Below are 21735 nucleotides of genomic sequence, written 5' to 3'. Positions count from 1 at the left end.
GTTACTATCCTTGGGCCAACTATGTGTTATATTTTAATGTTTTTCTATACCTCAAACAAGGAAGTATTGTTATTGGTGGGTTATTTAATTAACAATATTTAATGTCAGAATATAAATGAAGGATATCTTTATCCCTTCCCACTTTGTAAAATTGCCTGTATAAAGGTTATATTCATCTTTTATTACTTTTTTACTTCTTACTTTCTTTTACTTTTACTCTTGTCTGCATTTGCTCAAGTTGCTTCATGGAAATTAAAACTATATTAACTGATAGAATAATACATGACTTATACTCTATATTTTACAAGTCTTTTTGAGAGAACTTAAATTTTTAAAAAGATTTTTTATTTGGAAATAATATAAGATTGAAAAAGTTACTTTGGGCCCTGACTGGTTTGGCTCAGTGGATAGAGCGTCGGCCTGCGGACTGAAAGGTCCCAGGTTCGGTTCTGGTCAAGGGCATGTACCTTGGTTGTGGGCACATCCCCAGTAGGGGTTGTGCAGGAGGCAGTTGATTGATGTTTCTCTCTCATCGATGGTTCTAATTCTCTATCCCTCTCCCTTCCTCTCTCTAAAAAATAAATAAAATATATTTTTTAAAAAGTTACTTTGGAAATATATCAAAATTATAAAGAGTTACAAAAGTAAAATAGTACAAAGAACACTTCTTATTCTGATTATTTTTTTAAATTTTATTTTTAATTATAGTTGACATACAATATTATGTTAGTTTCAGGTCTATAACATAGTGAGTCAACATTTACATACCTTGTGAAGTGATCACCACAGTTAGTCTAGTAACCATTTGCCACCATATATAGTTATTACAAAGTTAATAACTATTCCTTATGCAGCACATTACATCCCTGTGACTTATTTTATAACTGGAAGTTTGTACTTAATCCCCTTTCCCTTTTCTGCCCATCTCCTCCCCCTAACCATCAGTTTGTTCTCTGTATCTACGAGCTTATTTCTGTTTCATTTTGTTTGTTCATATGTTTTGTATTTTAGATTTCACATATAAATAAAGTCATAAGGTCTTTCTCTTCCTCTTGTCTCTCTTATTTCACTTAATGTAATACTCTGTGGCTCCATCCATGTTATCACAAATGGCAAGATTTCATTCTTTTTTATTTTTCTTTTTTTAAAATATATTTTATTGAGTTTTTTTACAGAGAGGAAGGGAGAGGGATAGCAAGTTACAAACATCGATAGGAGAGAAACATCAATCAGCTGCCTCCTGCACACCTCCTACTGAGGATGTGCTTGCAACCAAGGTACATGCCCTTGACCGGAATCGAACCTGGGACCTTTCAGTCCTCAGGCCAATGCTGTATCCAGTGAGCCAAACCAGTTAGGTCTCTTTTTCATTGTTGAGTAATATTCTATTTATATAAACACACACATTATATATATATATATATGAAAAAGATGTATATACATCTTCTTAAAAATATAAGTATTTTTATTGATTTCAGAGAGGAAGGGAGAAGGAGAGAGAGATAGAAATATCAATGATGAGAGAATTATTGATAAGCTGCCTCCTGCACACCCACTGCTGGGGATCGAGCCTGCAACCCGGACATGTGCCCTTGACGGGAATCAAACCCAGGACCCTTCAGTATGCAGGCCGACGCTCCATCTGCTGAGCCAAACCAGCCAGGGCAGAGTGCATATATCTTTTTAAGTTACAGTTTAAATTATACCCTGAAGTGGAATTTCTGGGTTGTACAGCAGTTCTGTGGTTTTTTTTTTAACCGACATTTGCCATCAGCCTCAGTACTGTGTTCTCTATTTTTAAAAAAAATATTTTTTAATTGATTTTTAGAGAGAGAGGAAGGGAGAGGGAGCAAGAAAGAATGAAACGTTAATGTGAGAGAAACATCAATCAACTGCCTCTTACATACTCCCTACCGAAGATCAAGCCAGCAACCCAGGCATGTGCCCGACCAGGAATGGAACTGGTGACTCCTGGTGCGTGGGAAGACACTCAACCAATTGAGACACACCAGGCAGGGCCAATAGTTCTCTTTTTAATATTTGAAGAATCTTCATACTATTTTCCATAGTGACAGTACTGGGTTATAATCCCACTAACTATAAGAGGGTTCTGCTTAACATTTGCTTTCTTATGTTATTTTTCTCGGTATTTGTGTGTTTTGTATTTTTTTCTGAATATTTACTGGTAAGTTATAAATATCATAATCCTTTAACCCTAAATACACTGTATTTCCTAGTCCAATTACATGTTCCCATCACAGTAATTAACTTCAGTAAACTTAACATGTCCTTTAGCATTTCTCTTCTCTTGATACAGGATTCAGTCTAGAGTGGGGTATTTAGCTGTTAACCTCTCCCTCCCTCCCTTCCTCTCTCTCTCTCTCTCTCTCTCTCTCTCTCTCTCTCTCTCGTTAATCCTCACCTGAGGATATTTTTTTCCCATTGATTTTTAGAGAGAGTGGATGGGAGGGAGAAAGAGAGAGACACAGAAAAACATTAATGTGAGAGAGACACATCAATTGGTTGCCTCCAGAAGTGCCCTGACTGGGGCAGGAATTGAACCTGCAACCCAGTTATATGACTGGGGAATTGAATCCACAACCCTTCTGTTTTTGGGCTGTGGATTTAGTATACATTTCCTGTTGTATTGTTTACTATGCTGCATTCAAAATAATTATTTTCCATCTCTCACTTTCCTTCTATATTCATCAGTTCTCAGCACTGCTATACTCATGAACCCACCCTTCACCCATTATTTATTTATTATTTTTCTTCTATTAGTATGAACTCATGAATCCCTGTTTTGTTCTGTTTTTTAAGGTTCATAATTCATTAGTTATTTTGGAGTTAAATTTGTCTTGGTTTGGCTAGTGGGGCCTCTTCAAGCTGGCTGTTTCATCCCTGTGACATGCCTTCATTATTATATGAGCATTTAATTACTTTTTCGGGCATAATACAATGTTCCAGGTTCATCTTGTACCTATTCTGCTCCAACCCTGGAATCAGGCCTATTCTCTGAGGAGTCTTGGTTCCATTTAGTGGGATATGGTAGTAGAGATCAAGTTCTGGGCTTTAGATGTACTCATTATTCCTTGGCCCATTTAGCAGATGGCGATAGGAAACATATACATTCACATATATTCACACATGCATATAGATTCCTGCTTATGTACATCTTTGTTCCAGAAATCATGAATTCACGCTATCTCAAATACTAATCCATCCCCACAGGGTTCTTTCTTGCCTTCTGTCTTAACCCTGACTCAAACCTATCATACATTTGAAATAGTTACAGAACTTGTCTATTTCTCTACAATAAATACATTTAATGTATTCAAGATTTTTTTTGCAATCCTGCACATGCCACACTTGAACCATGTCCCTGACTGAGGGTCCAAAGTTAAATACTGTGTTCATAGTTACTTAGATTAGTTATCTGCCTGCCTCTTGGTTTGTCTTTTTTTGTCTTCCCTTCGTTGTGTTTATTACTCATTTGAATTATGGATAGGTTTATTTGTTCTGGTTTGCTTTCAGCTTTAGTTCCCTCCCTTCCATCTTAATTGATTTTTTTTTTTTAATATTACAACATTAACATGCTTCCAAAAGTCAAAACCATACAAAAAGTTACGTTCAGTGAAGGGTCACTTCACTGAGGTATATGCCAGTTCATCATCCACCCCTAAATCAACTTCACCGTTTTCTGCTTTATCCTTTTTGGTTTTTTTAATAAAAATTACTACAAATGTTCTCACTTTCCCTCATGCTCTTTTGCACTCTTTAGTAATAACTCTTGGAAATCACTCTCTTAGGTTTTTTAGAGTGTGTTTATTTACAGTTTTTTAAAAAGTTGGCTTAGACTGTATTTTTTCTTTAGTTTCTCCATTCTCTTACATGTTGTTTATATCCTTTAAATTGTTTCTCCTTAAGGTTATATGTGGATAGGTTATGTATATACACTAAGTCTTCACTTAACATCATTAATAGACTAGTAGCTCATTTGCAGGAAGAATCCTGCAAGCGGCCGCTGCGGCCGCATGCGCTACCGCTGCCACCGCCGTTGCAGCCGCTGCTCCTGCACCCGCGGGCAGCTGCCGCCCGCCCTGCTCCGCCCCGTTCCACCCCGCTCCGCCCCGCCCCGCCCGGGCTTTCCCTCTGGCAGCCACCTTGCTTTCCGCTTTTCCTCCCTCTTCCTTCTAAGTTGTCTTCTGTCTTCACTCCTCCCTCCCTCAGCGTATGCAAATTAACCGTCATCTTTGTTGGGTAATTTGCATACTCGCCCTGATTGGCTGGTGGGCATGGCTTTGGCTGGTGGTCGTGGCTTGGGTATAGCGAAGGTGCGGGCAATTTGCATATTACTATTTTATTAGGTAGGATTCTGCAACTTTAAGTGAAAAGACGTATAACAACCAATTTTACCATAGGTTAATTGATATAGACATTTCATCAATGTTATAACGAAACGATGTTATTAGAGGACCTGCTGTATACAAATTCAGTGTTGGTAGAATTTTGTATAGTCCGCACATCCCTATTATTTGGTCCTAGTTTCAATGGGAAATTATTCTGATGTGGTTAAGATTTGGTTCAGTTGCTGTAAAAGAAATTTCAAATTAGTTTTTAAATAGGTCGTTTTTCTCTGGCTTAACCAGTTTTTAGGTGTTTATCTCTGGACTATTTTCAAGTTGCTGTATTGTTGGAAACCAGCTTCCTCTGTGTGGTGTTCTACCATTTCTAGAGGATTTAAAAACAGAAGGAATGAAAAGGGGGAGGCAATCTAGAAGGCCAGGAGCCAGGAGGCTACCTCACTTCTGTTCATACATCATTGACTAGAACTTAGTCATGTACCCAAACCGCAAGAGATGTTGGAAAATTGGGACAAGCATGTGTCCAGCTAAATATTTTTAAAGGAAAATAAATATTCTTTAAGCACAGGTGTCTCAATGTGTTTAGTTTCTCTTTTCATATTTCTAAGTATGTTAGTCATCTTCCCAATATAACTGGTTCATTATATACTAGTATTGAATGGTATTTTTAATTGTAAAATGCTGAAACCCTTTTCAGCTGATAATTTTCATCATGGCTTATTCTAATATCTTTTGTAATCCTATCTAATAAAAGATTAATATGCAAATTGACCATCACTCCAACACACAAGATGGCTGCCCCATGTGGTCAAAGATGGCTGCCTCCATGTGGACACAAGATGGCCGCCACAAGATGGCCAGCAGGGGAGGGCAGTTAGGGTTGACCAGGCCAACAGGGGAGGCAATTAGGGGCAATCAGGCTGGCAGGGGAGCAGTTAGGCATCAACCAGGCTGGCAGGGGAGTGGTTAGGGTGTGATCAGGCTGGAAGGCAGAAGCTGTTAGGGGCAATCAGGAAGGCAGGCAGGCGAGCAGTTGGGAGTCAGCAGTCCTGGATTATGAGAGGGATGTCCGACTGCACTGTGCAGTCAGACATCCCTCGAGGGTTCCCAGATAGGAGAGGGTGCAGGCTGGGCTGAGGGACACCCCCCCCCCCCGTGCACAAATTTCATGCACTGGGCCTCTAGTCTATATATATAAAAGCCTAAGCGACCATTCAACCGGTAGCTATGATGCACACTGACCACCAGGGGGCAGACGCTTAACGCACAGCATGGAAACATGGAGCAGACTAATGAATCTCAGAAGGAAGCGGGGAGGGCTAGAAGAGATTAACCAAAGATCTTATATGCATACTAGAGGCCCGGTGCACTGGTGGGGCCCCTCGGCCTGGCCTGCTGCCTCTCACAATTTGGGACCCCTCGTAGGATGTCGGACTGCCGGTTTCGGCCCAATCCCTGCAGGCATGTCAGAGGGACCCCACCGGTACATTAATTTGTACACCAGGCCTCTAGTTGAATAAAAAGCTAAGTTGTATTTCACAAAGTAAATTTTTTTATTATCTGGAAGTTAAGTGTTTATGTTTATACTAGAAGCCCATTGCACGAAGTTTCGTGCAATAGACTTTCACGTGGCTGCCAGCACCAGTTTTCCGCCAGCAACAGTTTTCCTCTGGCCACCCGCTGATCAGAGCACCTCCCGCCAGCGCAATCGGCTACCCCGAGAGGAACTCCGATCCGGGAGGCGCTCCGATCAGGGGGTGGCCAGAGGAAAACTGCTGTTGGCGGAAAACTGGTGCTGGCAGCCACGCAATCGGCCACCCCGAGTTCCGCCACCAGCGTCTTCTGCCGGCCCCATGGGTCCTTCTGCAGCATCGGCCGTTTAGGCCGGCGGGAGGAGCAGGGGTCGGGGACTCGCGAGTCCCCGCCCCCGACACCTCCAGCCGGCCCAATCTTGGGCGTAGGGGAGTGATGCAATTTGCATATTGCCTTTTTATTATGTAGGATTCTATTTCAAGGTGATATTCTGATGTGACAATGGCTTGCTTTTATAAAACTTTCATTACCAATTACACTTTTGAAGTTGTACTCACAACTGAGTAGTAATATGTATTGTTTTTCAGGTAGGTATGAGTTGACAGTTTTCTCTTAAAAATAGCAGCTGTATCTTTAAACAGTTTATCTGTGAAACTTAAGTGCATCAGTCAGGAAAGACACTTTTCAGTTCTACTCCTCCTTTTTACCCGTGTATTATATTCTGTTCATAATGCTCTGTCTTAACATATTCTAAATGTCTAAAGCAGTACAGTCATTCTTGGTTTTACTTTAGAGATATCTGCAGTTTTCCCTCAAACAATTTAATCATCTGAATACTGAACAAACTATGAAATTTTATTTTAAGTTTATCATAGTTTAGAACAATTTGAGATTATATGTTATGCCTAAAAGTTCTGAAGAGCTAAAAGGTATCCTAATCTTTGTAAACCTTTCTCCGTCAAATTTCCTCAGCTTCTAATACTCATCTTTAAAAAAATATATATCCTTAACAGTTTTTTAAAAGGCCAAATCCAGATTTTCCTGTTTGAATTGCCACCAAAGTACCCCTCCGCCTCACACATCCACACATCCACACACACACACACACACACACACACACACACACACACACACACACTATACACACTTGTGCATTGCAGCTCTTGGTTTTGGCAGAACTTAGTTTAGAGCGTGCTGATTGGTGTGATTCTGGTCTGATATTCTTGAGTGGGAACAGCTGGATGAATTTTTTTTTTAAATTTCTTTATTGATTAAGGTGTCACATATTTGTCCTCATCCCCCCCCCCATTCCCATCCCACACCCCTCCCCACGGATGCCCCAACCCCCTGTTGAACTTAACCATTGGTTAGGCTCATATGCATGCACACAAGTCCTTTGGTTGATCTCTTCCCCCCTCCCCCCACCCTCCCCTATCCTCCCTCTGAGGCCCAATAGTCTGATCGATGCCTCCTTGTTTCTGGTTCTGTTCTTGTTCATCAGTCTATGTTGTTCATCATTTCCCCTAGATGAGCGAGATCATGTGTCACTAGAGATATACTTATAAGAACTGAATGTGAGACGAGCAATAATAGTTATGCTGACAGGCAAATGAATCAGTCTGTAGTGAGTTTCTTTCTGGAAGGATGAATTTTTTTTTTAATCTTCAATGGAGGATATGTTTACTGATTTGAGAGAGAGGGAGGGGAGGTGGGAAAGGAGAGAGAGAGAGAAATATCAGTGTGAGAGAGAAACATTTATCGGCTGCCTCCCATTAAACTTGCAACCTTTTGGTGAACCCGACAATGTTCCAGCCAGCTGAACTCTCAGCCAGAGCAGGCTGGATGAATTCTGATCAGGTTACTGTATTTGTCCTCATTTAGTACATAGTCTTCTTTGAAAACTCAGGTACTATTTTGAAAGTTCATATGACTTAAAAGCAGTTATTCTAATTTTTTCCCCTTTTGGGAACCAGTTTAATGAAGGATAGCATAATACTGTCATTTCTTCTTAGCTTTTCATGAAGGAAATTTTCTTTCCTTATAATTGTGATTCAACACACCATTCTGTTTAACCATAGCCTTGGCATTATAATTGTAAAAACAGATTTTTATCCATTATCTTGATAGAAACTGGATTCTCTCTCATGAATATGTGATTCCTTCATAGGCCTGTCTTTGGCATATTTTTTCCTTCACTGTAATAGTGTGTTACATTTGAGGTTCTCTTTGTTTGTTGTGCCCTGGATAATTGAATAGTAAAGAATAGTATATTTAAGATGACTAGAACTGAACTGTATTAAAATGATTTCAATCTTAGAATATTTCTAAAGAGCTTTCTACTTAATTTATTCTAAATATTCTTCTTATATAGATTGCAGAACAAACAATTCACAGATATTTTAACAGAGAACGGTTGAGGAATCTGGTTAATATGTTTTGTCTGCCTCACAAACCAGAATAAAATTAACAAGATTAAAGATGAGCCTGGTGGTGCAGTCAGAATGATCCAGATAAAACTTAGCTAGGTTGCTAAATGGTATGGTAAGGATGACTTTCATTTTCCATGAAAAGTTGGTTGTTACATTTTTTGCAGATACTGTACACAGTCACTTTTACTGAGTGACATTAGCATGTGATATAGTGTTGTGTAATTTTCAGATACAAATCATTTCAGTGCATGTGAATTATATCATATTGGAATCATGTGAAGACCTCAGTCAGTCATTGTCATGCACTTTGGGTCCTCTCCTCCCAGTGTGCAATAATTACATTCAGATGTTGTTTATCTCACTAATTTTTAGAAAGTAGGATGTATCTTCATCTCTTCCCCCTTCCTATAGTAAACCCTATAATAAACCCACGTTTTAAAAAAATCTTTTTATTGATTTTAGAGAGGAAGGGAGAGAGAGATAGAGACATCAGTAATGATTGAGAATCATTAATCCGCTGCCTTCTGTATGCCCCATACTGAGAATTGAACCCGCAACCTGGGCATGTGACCTCCTGGGTCATACATCAACGCTCAACCACTGTGCCACACCAGGGGGTGAGTGGGTTCTTTTAATATAACTTTTTCAGTTATTCTCTACATAGCTAGTTTTCAAGGGCTTTTTGAAAAATGGTTCGTTGTGGTTAAAACCACAACATGAGATCTGCCCTCTTAAGAAACTCTTAATGTACCATACAGTATTATTAGCTGTGAGCACAATGTTGTACAACAGATATCTCAAACTTTTTCATCTTGCATAACAAACTCTATACCCATTGAACAGCAACACCCCATTTCTTCCACCAGCCCTTGCCAACCACCATTCTTTATGTTTTAATGAGTTTGACAACTTTAGATATTTTACACAAATGGTAACATGCGGTATTAGTCCCTCTGAGACTTGCTTATTTAGCACAACATCCTAAGAGTGTCAGATGATGGTAGTTGACACCAATTCAGAGCCAGCATGAATCCCCAATTTGGGGTGAGGTGAAGGAAACTGTATTCAGTGCAAACAGTGATATAGCACTGCTGTGAACAGCTCAGTAGTGATGCAGAGCTGCTGTGAAAAGAGCATGACTAAGGTTGCTCCCTGGCCAGGCAGCCCTGGTGCCAGGCCCTTGTTCGGCTAGGCTGCTCTGCTCTGTGACCGTGCGCCAGTGAGACATTTTCATTTTTGGTGTCTTATAGTCTTCAATCTTCAGTGGAGAAGGTGCTTCCCCAGCCAGAGGAGAGTTGGCTTATATGGACAAAAGTACCCACCCCTGGTTCCTGACCTGTCCATCCTCATGCAAATAAGGATGCCAAATCCTTACAGTTTGATTGGTCCAATAGAGCCATGCTGATTGGTCAGAGCTATGTAGCTGATTGAATGAGGAAAGCTTCAATCCTGTTGGTTGAAATAGGATTCCAAGAAACCATTTAAGGACTGGCTCAGATGACAGAAACTGCAGGCAGTCAGTGTAGGGGCAGGCAGGTTAGCACAGAGGCTTCTCCACAAAGTGCAATTTGCATGTGAGGCCCTTGTGCAGAAATGGCTGTTTAAAAAAAAAAAGACCAGGCAGGCTGAAGGCTCAAGCACCTGGACAGAATTTCATAATAACGTGGTATTTTCATTCTGCTTATTCTATGGTTATCTTCTATTAGCATTAAATCATACTGATTTTTCAATTTATGGCCATCATATAAATTTTAAAAAATAAATTTATTTAGATTTAAAGAATGAGCCAATTTAACTAAAAATATTAAAGAGTTACTAAAAAAAAGAAAGAAATGGCTGTTTAGCCTTATAATTTATTTATTTATTTTTAAATCCTCACCCGAGGATAATTTTCCATGGTCTTTTAGGGAGAGTGTAAGAGAGAGGAGAAACATCAATGAGAGAGAAACACATTGATTGGTTGCCTCTTGCTAGTGCGCGAACCAGGGCCCGGCCTGGGAGGAGCCTGCAATCAAGGTATGTGCCCTTGACCGGAACTTGGGACCCTTTGGTCCACAGGCTGACGATCTTATCTGCTGAGCCAAACTGGCTTGGGCGGCTTCTGATTTTTTATTTGAGCCCAGATAGCCATGAGGAGCCTTTCTTAGTAGGTGTCTTCCCCCCTTCCTCCCCTCGCCCCCCGCACCCCGCACCCCCCCCCCCCCCCCGCACCCCCAGGTTCACAGGGCTCATACATATTATTGCATGCGATTGAATTTTATGGTTGAATAATATTCTGGTGTATGGATGTATCTAACATTTTCTTTATCCACTAGTAGCCCATTTGCAGGAAGAATCCTGCAAGCGGCCGCTGCGGCCGCCGCCACTGTGGCCGATGCGCCTGCACCCGCGCTCTGCTGCCGCCCGCCCCGCTCTGCCCCGCCCGGGCTTTCCCTCTGGCAGCCACCTTGCTTTCCACTTTTCCTCCCTCTTCCTTCAGCCTTCACTCCTCCCTCCCTCAGTGTATGCAAATTAACCGCCATCTTTGGTAGTTTGCATACTCACCCTGATTGGCTGGTGGGCGTGGCTTGGGCGTAGCAAAGGTGCGGTCAATTTGCATATTACTATTTTATTAGGTAGGATTCATCTGTTGATAGCCAGTTAGGTTGTTTCCACTTCTTGGCTATTGTGATTAAATGCTGCAATGAACATGGGAGTGCATGTATTTCTTGAAGCTCCTGATTTCAATTCTTTTGTATAAATATCCCAAAGTGGAATTGCAGGATCACGTAGTAGTTCTGTTTTTAAATTTTTTGGTATCTCCATACTGTGTTCCATAATGGCTACACTATTTAAATTCCCACTAACAGCCCTAGCCTGTTTGGTTCAGTGGATGGAGTGTCTGTTTGCGGACTGAGAGATCCCAGCTTTGATTTCGGTCAAGGGCACATGCCCGGGTTTCGGGTTCGATTCCCTGTGGGGGGACATGCAGGAGGCAGCTGATCAATGATTTCTCTCTCATCATTGATGTTTCTATCTCTCCCTCTCCCTTCCTCTCTGAAATCAATAAAAATATATTTAAAAAAAAAAAAAAGAAATGTAGGTTCAAGATAGGAGCCAGGAACAGCTCCAATAATCCAAAGTCCAAGTGGATAATGGAATGTCATTCAGCCATTTAAAAAAAATCCCACTAACAGTGTTTAAGGAAATGGTTCCAATTTGTCTGCCACCATTTGTTTTTTTTCTGTTCTTTTTTTTTTTTTTTTAATATATTTTATTGATTTTTCACAGAGGAAGGGAGAGGGATAGAGAGCCAGAAACATCGATGAGAGAGAAACATCGACCAGCTGCCTCCCGCACACCCACCACAGGGGATGTGCCTGCAACCACAGTACATGCCCTTGACCGGAATCGAACCTGGGACCCTCCAGTCCGCAGGCCGGCGCTCTATCCACTGAGCCAAACCGGTTTCGGCTTTTTTCTGTTCTTTTGACATTGGCTATCTTAATGGATGTGATGTGATAACTCATTGTGATTCTGATTTGCATTTTTCTTTTTTTTTTAATCTTTATTTTTCAGATTATTACAGATGTTCCTCTTTCCCCCCCCCCATAGCTCCCCTCCACCCAGTTCCCACCCCACCTCATGCCCTTACCCCCACCCCACTGTCCTCATCCATAGGTGTAAGATTTTTGTCCAATTTCTTCCCGCACCCTCCAAACCCCCTCTCCTCCGAGAATTGTCAGTCCACTCCCTTTCTATGCCCCTGATCCTATTATATTCATCAGTTTATTCTGTTCATCAGATTTTTTATTCACTTGATTTTTAGATTCACTTGTTGATAGATATGCATTTGTTGTCACTTTGTTGTTCATAATTTTTATCTTTACCTTCTTCTTCTACTCCTCTTCTTAAATAATACCTTTCAGCATTTCATATAATACTGTTTTGGTGGTGATGAACTCCTTTAGCTTTTTCTTGTCTGTGAAGCTCTTTATCTGACCTTCAATTCTAAATGAGAGCTTTGCTGGGTAATCTTGGTTGTAGGTTCTTGCTATTCATCACTTTGAATATTTCTTGCCACTCCCTTCTGGCCTGCATAGTTTCTGTTGAGAAATCAGCTGACAGTCGTATGGGTACTCCCTTGTAGGTAACTAACTGTTTTTCTCTTGCTGCTTTTAATATTCTCTCTCTGTCTTTTGCTCTTGGCATTTTAATTATTATGTGTCTTGGTGTGGTCCTCTTTGGATTCCTTTTGTTTGGGGTTCTCTGCACTTTCTGGACTTGTAAGTCTATTTCTTTCACCAGGTAGGGGAAGTTTTCTTTCAATATCTTGCTCTCTCTCTTCTTCTGGCACCCCCATAATTCGGATGTTGGGACGTTTGAAGTTGTCCCAGAGGCTCCTTACACTATCTTCATATTTTTGGATTCTTTTTTATTTTTGCTTTTGTGGTTGGGTATTATATGCTTCCTCGTATTTCAAATCTTTGACTTGATTTTTGGGATCCTCTAGTCTAATGTTGAATTTCTGTATATTATTCTTTATTTTAGTCAGTGTATGCTTAATTTCTGACTGGTCCTTTTCCATTTTTTTGGCATTCTCACTAAGGTCCTTGAAGGTCTCACTAAGTTCCTCAGAGGTTTCTAGAAGATTCTTGAGTAACCTTATATCTGTGGATTTGAACTTCATATCCAGTAGTTTGCTTTCCTCCATTTCTTTAATTTGTGACATGTTTCTTTGTCTCCACATTTTGGCTGCTTCCCTGTGTTGATAGAGTGGCCTTGTGTGCTAGGTGTGCTATAGGGCCCAGTGGCTCAGCCTCCCCAATCACCTGAGGTGGACACTCTTGGTGCACCCCTTTGTGGGCTGAGTGCACAGTCTTGTAGTTAAGCCTTGATTGCTATTGGTATCACTGGGAGGAATTGACCTCCAGGCCAATTGGCTGTGAGGACCAGCTGTGTCAACAATGGAAGACCTGCTGTGCTGGAGACACCCTTATGGGGCAGAACTTGCTTCAGTGGGGCTTTGGTGCTCACTGAGTCTACTACCCCTTGAGTGTGTCGCTTATGGATGTGGAGAGTTGTAATCTGGTATGGTCTCACACTGACCACTGGGGTACACTGACTCTTGGATCTCCAAGGAGGTGCAAAGTCAGTCACTGCCTGAGGCCACCCAGCAAGAGCTACAGAAAGATCTGCAGATTCCTCCTCTTTGTTTGGGGTTTGGAGGTACCCAGATGAGGTCTAGCTGTAAAGCAAGCCAGGCTGCTGCTGCCAGGCCTTGGGCCTTCTTTTGGAAGCTTTGGAGCTCTCTGACCCACCTGCAGTTGGTTAGGTTTTAGGCTGCTAAAGGACAGGCCATTCATATTCAAAAGCTGCTATGCACAGCTTGGGTGGGGTTGTAAATTGGGTGGGTCGGGTCTCAGGGAATCACCAGGGCAGAGCAAACAGCAATGGCTGCCTGTCAGTCCTGCACCATGGAGGTCCCCGTGTGTCCGCATCCTGCACCCCCATGCAGGAACAGTGATAACTGTGAGCACCTCTGAGAGAAAGCCACTCTCGCGTTCCGGCCCGATGCCAGACAGTCCAGTTACTTCCCGTACGAGTCTGGGTCCCCAGAGTCTCGCCTGGAAATGGAGTTCAGAGCAATCGGGAGCTGTATCTCGCTCCCGATTGAAAAAGACAACAGCGTACCCAGTTGTCAGCCCATTTCACGTGCGCCTCCGCACCTTCTACCAGTCTCAATGCACTTTTTTCTTTCCTTCTAGTTGTAGAACTTCCACTCAGCCAGCTTTCCCGTGGTTCTGGATGACATTTGTTTTGTCTTTTAGTTGTTGTTTTGATGTGGTTGTGAGAAACAGCAAGTACAGGTGTTTACCTATGCCACCATCTTGGTTCCTCCTGAATTTTTCTTAATGACTAATGATGTTGAGCATATTTTCATAAATCTTACTGGCCCTTTGTATGTCTTCTTTGGGAGAAATTCAAGTTCTTTGCCCATTTCTTATTTGTTTTGCTGTTGAATTCTAAGAATTCCTTTTATAGTTGACCCTTGATCAATACGGGAGTTAGGAGTGCTAACTGCATCCCTTTATCCCCCAGTCAGAAATCTGTGTATAACTTTTAACTCTCCAAAAAAAACTACAGTCAGTATTTTGCATCCGTGGATTCAGCTAACTGCGGGTTAAAGACAATATTGTGATCTTCAGTTGGGAATCCAAAAATACTGTTTTTTTTATCCACCATAGGTTGAATATGCTATTGGCTGGATCTGCAAATGTAAGACCCTCAGATATGAAGGGCAAACTGTGTTTATTGAAAAACATCATGTATTAACACCTGTGCAGTTCAAACCCACATGGTTTAAGGGTCAGCTATGTTTTCTTTCTTTTTAAACAATTTACCTATAAATATATTTTCATTGATTTCAGAGAGGAAGGGGGAGAGAGAGAGAAACATCAGTGATGAGAATCATTGATCGGCTACCTCCTGCTTGCCCCCTACTGGGCATGTGCCCTTGATCAGAATTGAACCCAGGACTCTTCAGTCTGCAGTCTGAAGCTCTATTCGCTTAGCCACGCTGGCTAGGCTTTTTTAATCGGGAGCGAGATACAGCTCCCGATTGCTCTGAACTCCATTTCCAGGTGAGACTCTGGGGACCCAGACTCGTACGGGAAGAAACTGGACTGTCTGGCATCGGGCCGGAATGCGAGAGTGGCTTTCTCTCAGAGGTGCTCACAGTTATCACTGTTCCTGCATGGGGGTGCAGGATGTGGACACACGGGGACCTCCCTGGTGCAGGACTGACAGACAGACTGACTGGCTAGGGCTTAAAAAAATTATCTTTATGCTCAGTGATTGAGCATTTACCTGTGAATGAGGAGGTTACAGTTCTATTCCCAGTCAGGGCACATGCCCAGGTTGTGGGCTCAGTCTCCATTGGAGGGCATGCTGGAGGCAGCCAGTCAATGATTCTCTCACATCATTGATGTTTTTCTCTCTCTCTCCCTCTCCCTTTCTCTCTGAAATCAATAAAAATATGTTTTTAAAATTTTATCTTTATTGTTGAGAGTATTATAGATGTCCCCCTAGGGTCAACTATTTTCTATAGTAAACACTTATCAAATATATCATCTGCAAGTATTTTCTCCTATTCTGTAGGTTGCCTCTTAAAAAAATGTTTTATTGATTGTTGGAGTGAGAGGAAAGGAAAGGGATAGAAACATTGATGAGAGAGACATCGTGTGCTCTGACCAGGAATCTTGGTTCCTGGGTTGATACTCAACCACTGAGCCATACTGGCTGGGCTGCCTCTTCACGCTTTCAATTGTTTTCTTTGCTGTGCAGAAGCGCAGAAGCCTTTTAGTTTGATGTAGTCCTACTTTTCTATGGTTGTTTATGTTGCTCGGGCTTTTGGTGTCATATCTAGGAAGTTATTGCCAGAACCAGTGTTCTGTATCTTTTCTTGCATTTTTTTCTAGGAGTTTTACCGTTTTAGATCTTATGTGTAAGTCTTGAATCCATTTTGAGTTGATTTTTGTATAATCCAGTTTCCCAGCACCATTTGTTGAAGGGACTGTCTGCAGTGTGTTGTTTTGGTGCCCTTGATGAAGATCAATTGACCATATGCCTGTAGATTCTGGGCTCTCCATCCTGTTTCATTGGTCTATATATCTATCTTTATCTCAGTATCCTACTGTTTTGATTACTGTAGCTTTGTGATATGTTTTGAAATCAGGAAATGTGAGTCCTCCAAGTTTTTTTGTTTTCTCAAGACTGTTTTGGCTATTTAAGGTTGCTTGTGGTTCCATATGAATTTTAAGTTTGTTTTTCTTATTACTGTAAAAAATATCATTGGTAGGAATACATTGAATCTGTAGATTACTCTGGGTAGTATGGACTTTTGAGCAATATTGTCTTCCAATCCAGGATATCTTTCCTTTTATTTGTGTCTTTAGTTTCTTTTCAACATTGTTTTGTAGGTGTCAGTATACAGATCTTTGGCCTTGTTTGGTTAAGTTTATTCCTAAGTATTTTTTGTTTTTGATGCTGTTATAATGGGATTTATTTCATTTTATCTTTTCGATTGTTTTTTGTTAGTTGTATTAGAAATGAACCTGATTTTTGTGTCTTGACTTGGTATTGTACAACTTTTCCTGATGAATACATTTATTAGTTCGAAAGTTATTTTTATATGTGTAATCTTTAGAGTTTTCTGCATCTAAGATCATGTCATCTGTGAATAGAGAACCTTTTATTTCTTTCTATTTTGGATGCTTTTTATTTCTTTTTCTTATCTAATTGCTTTTACTAGTATGTACAGTACTGTTTTGAATAAAAGCAGTATGATCCTTTAATGTGTTCTTGAATTTGTTTCTCTAGTATTTTGCTGAGGATTTTGCATTTATATCCATCAGGGATATTATTCAACGGCTTTTGAGATGAGTTAGATCGATGTAGCCCAGTCTGCTTTTTTATAAATGTTAGTGTTTTCATGTCAGTTATTCCATTTGTCTATTGAAGTCTCTCTGTTAGATGGGTAGACCATTATATTCTAATAATCTTATGAAGATGCTGGACTCAGATGGAATTGCACATGATTACATAATAACTATCATTAGTATTATCAATAATAATATTTGTATACCACATATTGTTTCAGGCACTCTCTTGAGTGTCTTACATATATTTATTTAATCTTCACAACTCATTGCAGTAGGTACTGTTATTAACCACATTTTAGAGATGAGAAAAATGTTGAGTAATAAGTAGTAGTAGAGCTTACTATTTATCTGGCTTTTAATCCAGACCATATGGTTCCTAAGTCTACTTTGTTAACTGTTCAGTGTGTTGCCACTTACAATTAACTAGGAGGGTGTCAATTTAATTTAGAACTTCGACCTGACATGCTATTGTGTTACTTCTGGAACCAGATAACCAACCAACCTTCCTTCCTTCCTTCCTTCCTTCCTTCCTTCCTTCCTTCCTTCCTTCCTTCCTTCCTTCCTTCCTTCCTCCCTCCCTCCCTCCCTCCCTCCCTCCCTCCCTCCCTCCCTCCCTCCCTCCCTCCCTCTCTCTCTCTCTCTCTCTCTCTCTCTCTCTTTCTTTCTTTCTTTCTTTCTTTCTTTCTTTCTTTCTTTCTTTCTTTCTTTCTTTCATGTTTAAATATATATTTTTATTGATTTTTAGAGAGAGAGGAAGGGAGAGAGAAAGAGAAATACCAATGTGAGGGAAACATCGACCAGTTGCCTTCCATATGGGCCCCAACCAGTGATTGAGCCTGCAACCTTTTTGGTGCTAAGGACGACACTCCTACTAACTGAGCTGAAATCAGTGAGTTTTAAAAAGAAAGTTCTTGAGCTTTGAGGCACCTATTCTTTCCACAGGTCAGTGGTTTGTGTATTAGAGGTTGTTTAAAAGAGGGATCTATCAACTAGTAGCATGTAGATTATATGGTGGATGCTTGAGTGCCTGTGTTGTTGTGCCTCAAGAGGCCTAATTAAGTCATTGTGTGAGTACATAAACTGCCTTTTAGATTACTAATGCACCATCACTTTATACAAACATGTTATGTAAGAATAATGGGTCTGTTTATAAATGAGAGACTTTCTACTTGATGTAAGTTTCACAGAATTTCTTTTACCATTAAGATTTTCTAACACATTTAATATGTGAATCAATTTAAACTTTATCTTCTAAAAACCAGTTGTTGCCCTGGCTGGTGTGGCTCAGTTGGTTGGGCATTGTCCTGAGCACTGAACGGTTGCCAACTTGCTTCCCAGTCATGGTACATGTCCAGATTGCAGGCTCAGTTCTCCATAGGGGACATGTAGGAGGCAGCAGAACAACCTCTCCTTTTCTCTTTCTCTATTAAAAAAAAAAAAAAAATCTTAAAAAGCAGACAGTTCTTGTGCAGTTTACACTGCAATCTTGATGTTATAACATGGTTATTTTGAAGATAATATTTGTATAAAAAGATACCTTTGTATGATGCTTAATTTCAATTATGTTAGTTCATTGCAGCTTGTAAGGGAAGATGGGTAATATTTTTATGTAGATATTTGGCCAATCTTGAAGTATGTTTCTCCTCTTGTACTCTTATTTTTTTTGTATTAGTGCTGAAAATACGTAAATTATCATACTCCTATAATCTCTAATGAGATTAAAACCACTTATTTGAAGGTTAAAGAACAAAATTTAACATCATTTATAAAGGATGGACAAAATGTTGGTCTTTGTAATCAGTCTCCTTTGGAATAATTAATATGTTCATTTTATACAGGTTTTATCCTATGGATTTGATTATACAGGTTCACAGTTCTTTATTCTCATTTCTGAAATAAAGAATGTTAAACTGAAAGGTTTTTTTCTCATTGTTTATAGTAAATTGATTTGCCAGTGAACTACCCTAAACTGAGTTGGGGCAATATCCTATTTAGTGTAAATATGTATAAATTTTGCTGTAGAAATCATGGATGTTATTACATAGTACTGCTTTAGACCCCTCTATGTTTTGTAACAGGCATATGTACAAAATTTACCTTTATAAAATTTGAAAACTTTTGAATGATGATACTCATCTGACCCTGACAGTTTCACTTAAATGAATATGGGCCTTTATCACTTATGCTGCCTGATTCCTATGGTTGGAAGAATGTGGGGCATGAATCAGTAGCATGAGGAATAAAATTCAATAAAATTCATATTGAATTACTTACATTGATTAATAAGTTAGTACAAGCCTGGCGAGAGGTTTACTTTCTTCTCCTGGTTGTTAATAGTTGTCCTCTAGAGCACTGATTGTCAATTTCATGGGAGAATATCACAGTGACTCCATGTCTGCCATAGGCATGGGTACATGGTGGGAATATGAGCTAGATACTGTTTATCTGCTCTGTCTAGGGCAGGGGTCGCCAACCAGTAGTCCGCGGAGGTCCAAAAGGTTGGCAACAGCTGGTCTAGGGTATATGTTTATGCATTTAAATTATTCATTATGATTTTTATTTTATGAAATGAGACAGTTTCATAAGGATGCAAAATATGGAAACAGTTGACCTTTTTCTCATTTCTATAGTCTCCTACAAAAGCTGTGTATAATGCCAGACATTGGAACCATCCAGACTCAGAAGAACTACCTGGGCCACCAGTAGCAAAACCTCAGAGTGTTACAGTAAGTGAACTGTACTTTTTAATTTCATGTTTGTTTTATTTGCTATCTTTATTCATAATTTGGATGTCTCTGACTTTCCTCTTTACCAGTTTATTTTGGACTTCTTAACTAAAATTTAGTGGCTTCCTAATAAAAATTTAGTTTAATTCATTGGAAAAGTGAGGATTGTGGATGGGATTACAGAAATTCAGGTCCTACTAGGTTATAAATAAAAGCCTTAAAATTTTTTTTTACTTCAGACCCACATTTTATGGAATTACTAGAGGCCTGGTGCACGAAATTCATGCACAGGTGCGGTGCCTAGGCCTGGCCAGCAATCAAAGTGTGAGCGTCTGGCATGGAAGGGCAGGTCCCAGCTGACTTCTGGGCACTGGGCAGCACCTGGGCCCCCCGGCCCCTGCGCACCCACCTCCGCCTGAGTCATCAGGCCCCCGCCCAGCTCCCTCAGCACCTGGGAGCCGGGTGGCGGCCCCGCTGCCGCTGCTTGCTATCTGCAGGGCGATTGGGCCCCGCTCGAAACCCCCTTGGCCTGGCGCCGCCCACTTAACTGCTCTACCATCCCGCGCTCATCACGGCCCATCGGGGCTGGCAGTGCTTCCACTGCCGCCCACTGCCAGCGTCGCGTTGCCGACGCCCGTCATCTTCCACACCACACCCTCGTGGACAGCGCACGTCATAGCGAGCGGTTGAACTCCCAGTCGAACTCTCGGTCAAGGGGACAATTTGCATTTTAGGCTTTTATTGTATAGGATAGTGTTCCGTTTTAAAGGGCAAATTAGTCTGTCTTTGAAATGTGTATTTAGAATTGTGTTATACATTATATCCTACATAGATGATAAAGTGGCTTTGAGTGGTTAATTCACTTTTTAGAGAACTTTTTCCTGCATTCCAGTATTCAATTCAGAACGCATTTGAAAAATATTCTTATCAAATTAATTTCTTCAGAATAACTGGTAGGACCATATACAGTAATATTTCTAGATCAGTGGTTCCCAACAGAGGGGCAGTTTGATTTTTAAGGGGGCAATTCGAGAATGAGTTATTAACTGAATTTTTTGCATTTCTTATGATTCTAGGGGCCTCATGTACAGTATATAAATATATATTATGACATTTATGCATTTCAGTTCTCTATTATATGTTTTGAAACTTGCTTTTTTTCATATCACTTCATATTATCATTATTATTTTAACAATTTCTTTGTGATTTCTTCCTCAGTACTTCAGCTAATCCTTTCATTCTTTTATTTTTCTCTTTCATGGATGCCAGGTTCTTTGAAAGCTTGTTTTGACCAAGTTAATGATCTTTTAGGCTTCCTCCACGTGAATAAGAGTTCACTTTTTGAATAATAAGAATTCTGTGTCACGGGGGGCATCAGGATTTTAGAGATGCTTAGGTGGGCATGGCTGTTCTAGATAATGGTAACTCCTCAGTCATCTGGAGCTATCAAGGAGTGAGTTCTTTTTTGTTTTTAAGGAGTGAGTTCTTTATAACAACAAAAGTTAGCCATAGAGATCTTTCTAAAATATAATGTATAATTAGTTCCCTCTCTTCTTAAGTTGAATACATTAAACTTTTACAGTATAAAATCATCATTGTACATATTAGTAATTATATGCTTTGCTATTTATTTCTACCCTGAAGTACAGCTTTCTGTACTTAAAAATTCTTTTGTCTATCTGTTGTAGTTTATCTATCCAATTCCTAGCTTCTTATCAATGCTGCTTATATATAGAATTGTGGTTCTTTATTCCTTCTAATAGTCCTAGAGGCAATCTTTTGTAAGTAAAACATATTATTAATTTTACCTTGGAGTAAATGGAATTTTTAAATGTCCCTTATGACCTTTTAGAGGCTTCCTCCCATCTTTTTATCTTAAGCTATACATTTGCTAGGTAGAGGACATGTTACTATTTTTATGTATATGTATATGTTTTTTAGAATAACTAACTTAATACCCTTTTTAATAGGTGAGACTGTCTTCAAAGGAACCAAATCAAAAAGATGATGGAGTTTTTAAGGCTCCTGCACCACCACCCAAAGTGATAAAAACTGTGACAATACCTACTCAGCCCTACCAAGATATAGTTACCGCACTAAAATGCAGAAAAGAAGACAAAGAAGTAAGCAGTCCTGTAGTTTTCCTATGTATGGATAGGTTTTTGTGTCTAACGTTTAGCATTTTAGTGTCTTGAACAAATACAGTACACTGATACTCACAGCTTTGAGTCACGAACTTATATTGTCCTGGTACTACCA

General features: G+C 40.1%; 1 protein-coding gene across 2 annotated transcripts in view; it reads left to right on the top strand.

Annotated features, from left to right (window-relative positions):
* Window positions 1-21735, top strand: part of WAPL (WAPL cohesin release factor) — a 102083-nt gene that overhangs the window by 46474 nt on the left and 33874 nt on the right. For both annotated transcript variants that reach the window (XM_079793576.1, XM_079793575.1), the window contains exons 5-6: window positions 19380-19475; window positions 21447-21599. In XM_079793576.1, the coding sequence (XP_079649702.1) occupies window positions 19380-19475; window positions 21447-21599 (249 nt within the window). The remainder of the gene's footprint in view (window positions 1-19379; window positions 19476-21446; window positions 21600-21735) is intronic.

This window comes from Cnephaeus nilssonii (genome assembly GCF_951640355.1).
Source record: "Cnephaeus nilssonii genome assembly, chromosome: 16".
In the NCBI taxonomy this organism is placed as follows: Eukaryota; Metazoa; Chordata; class Mammalia; order Chiroptera; family Vespertilionidae; genus Cnephaeus; species Cnephaeus nilssonii.
Note: the sequence above shows the minus strand (reverse complement) of the source record. Positions and strands in the feature narration are given on the sequence as shown.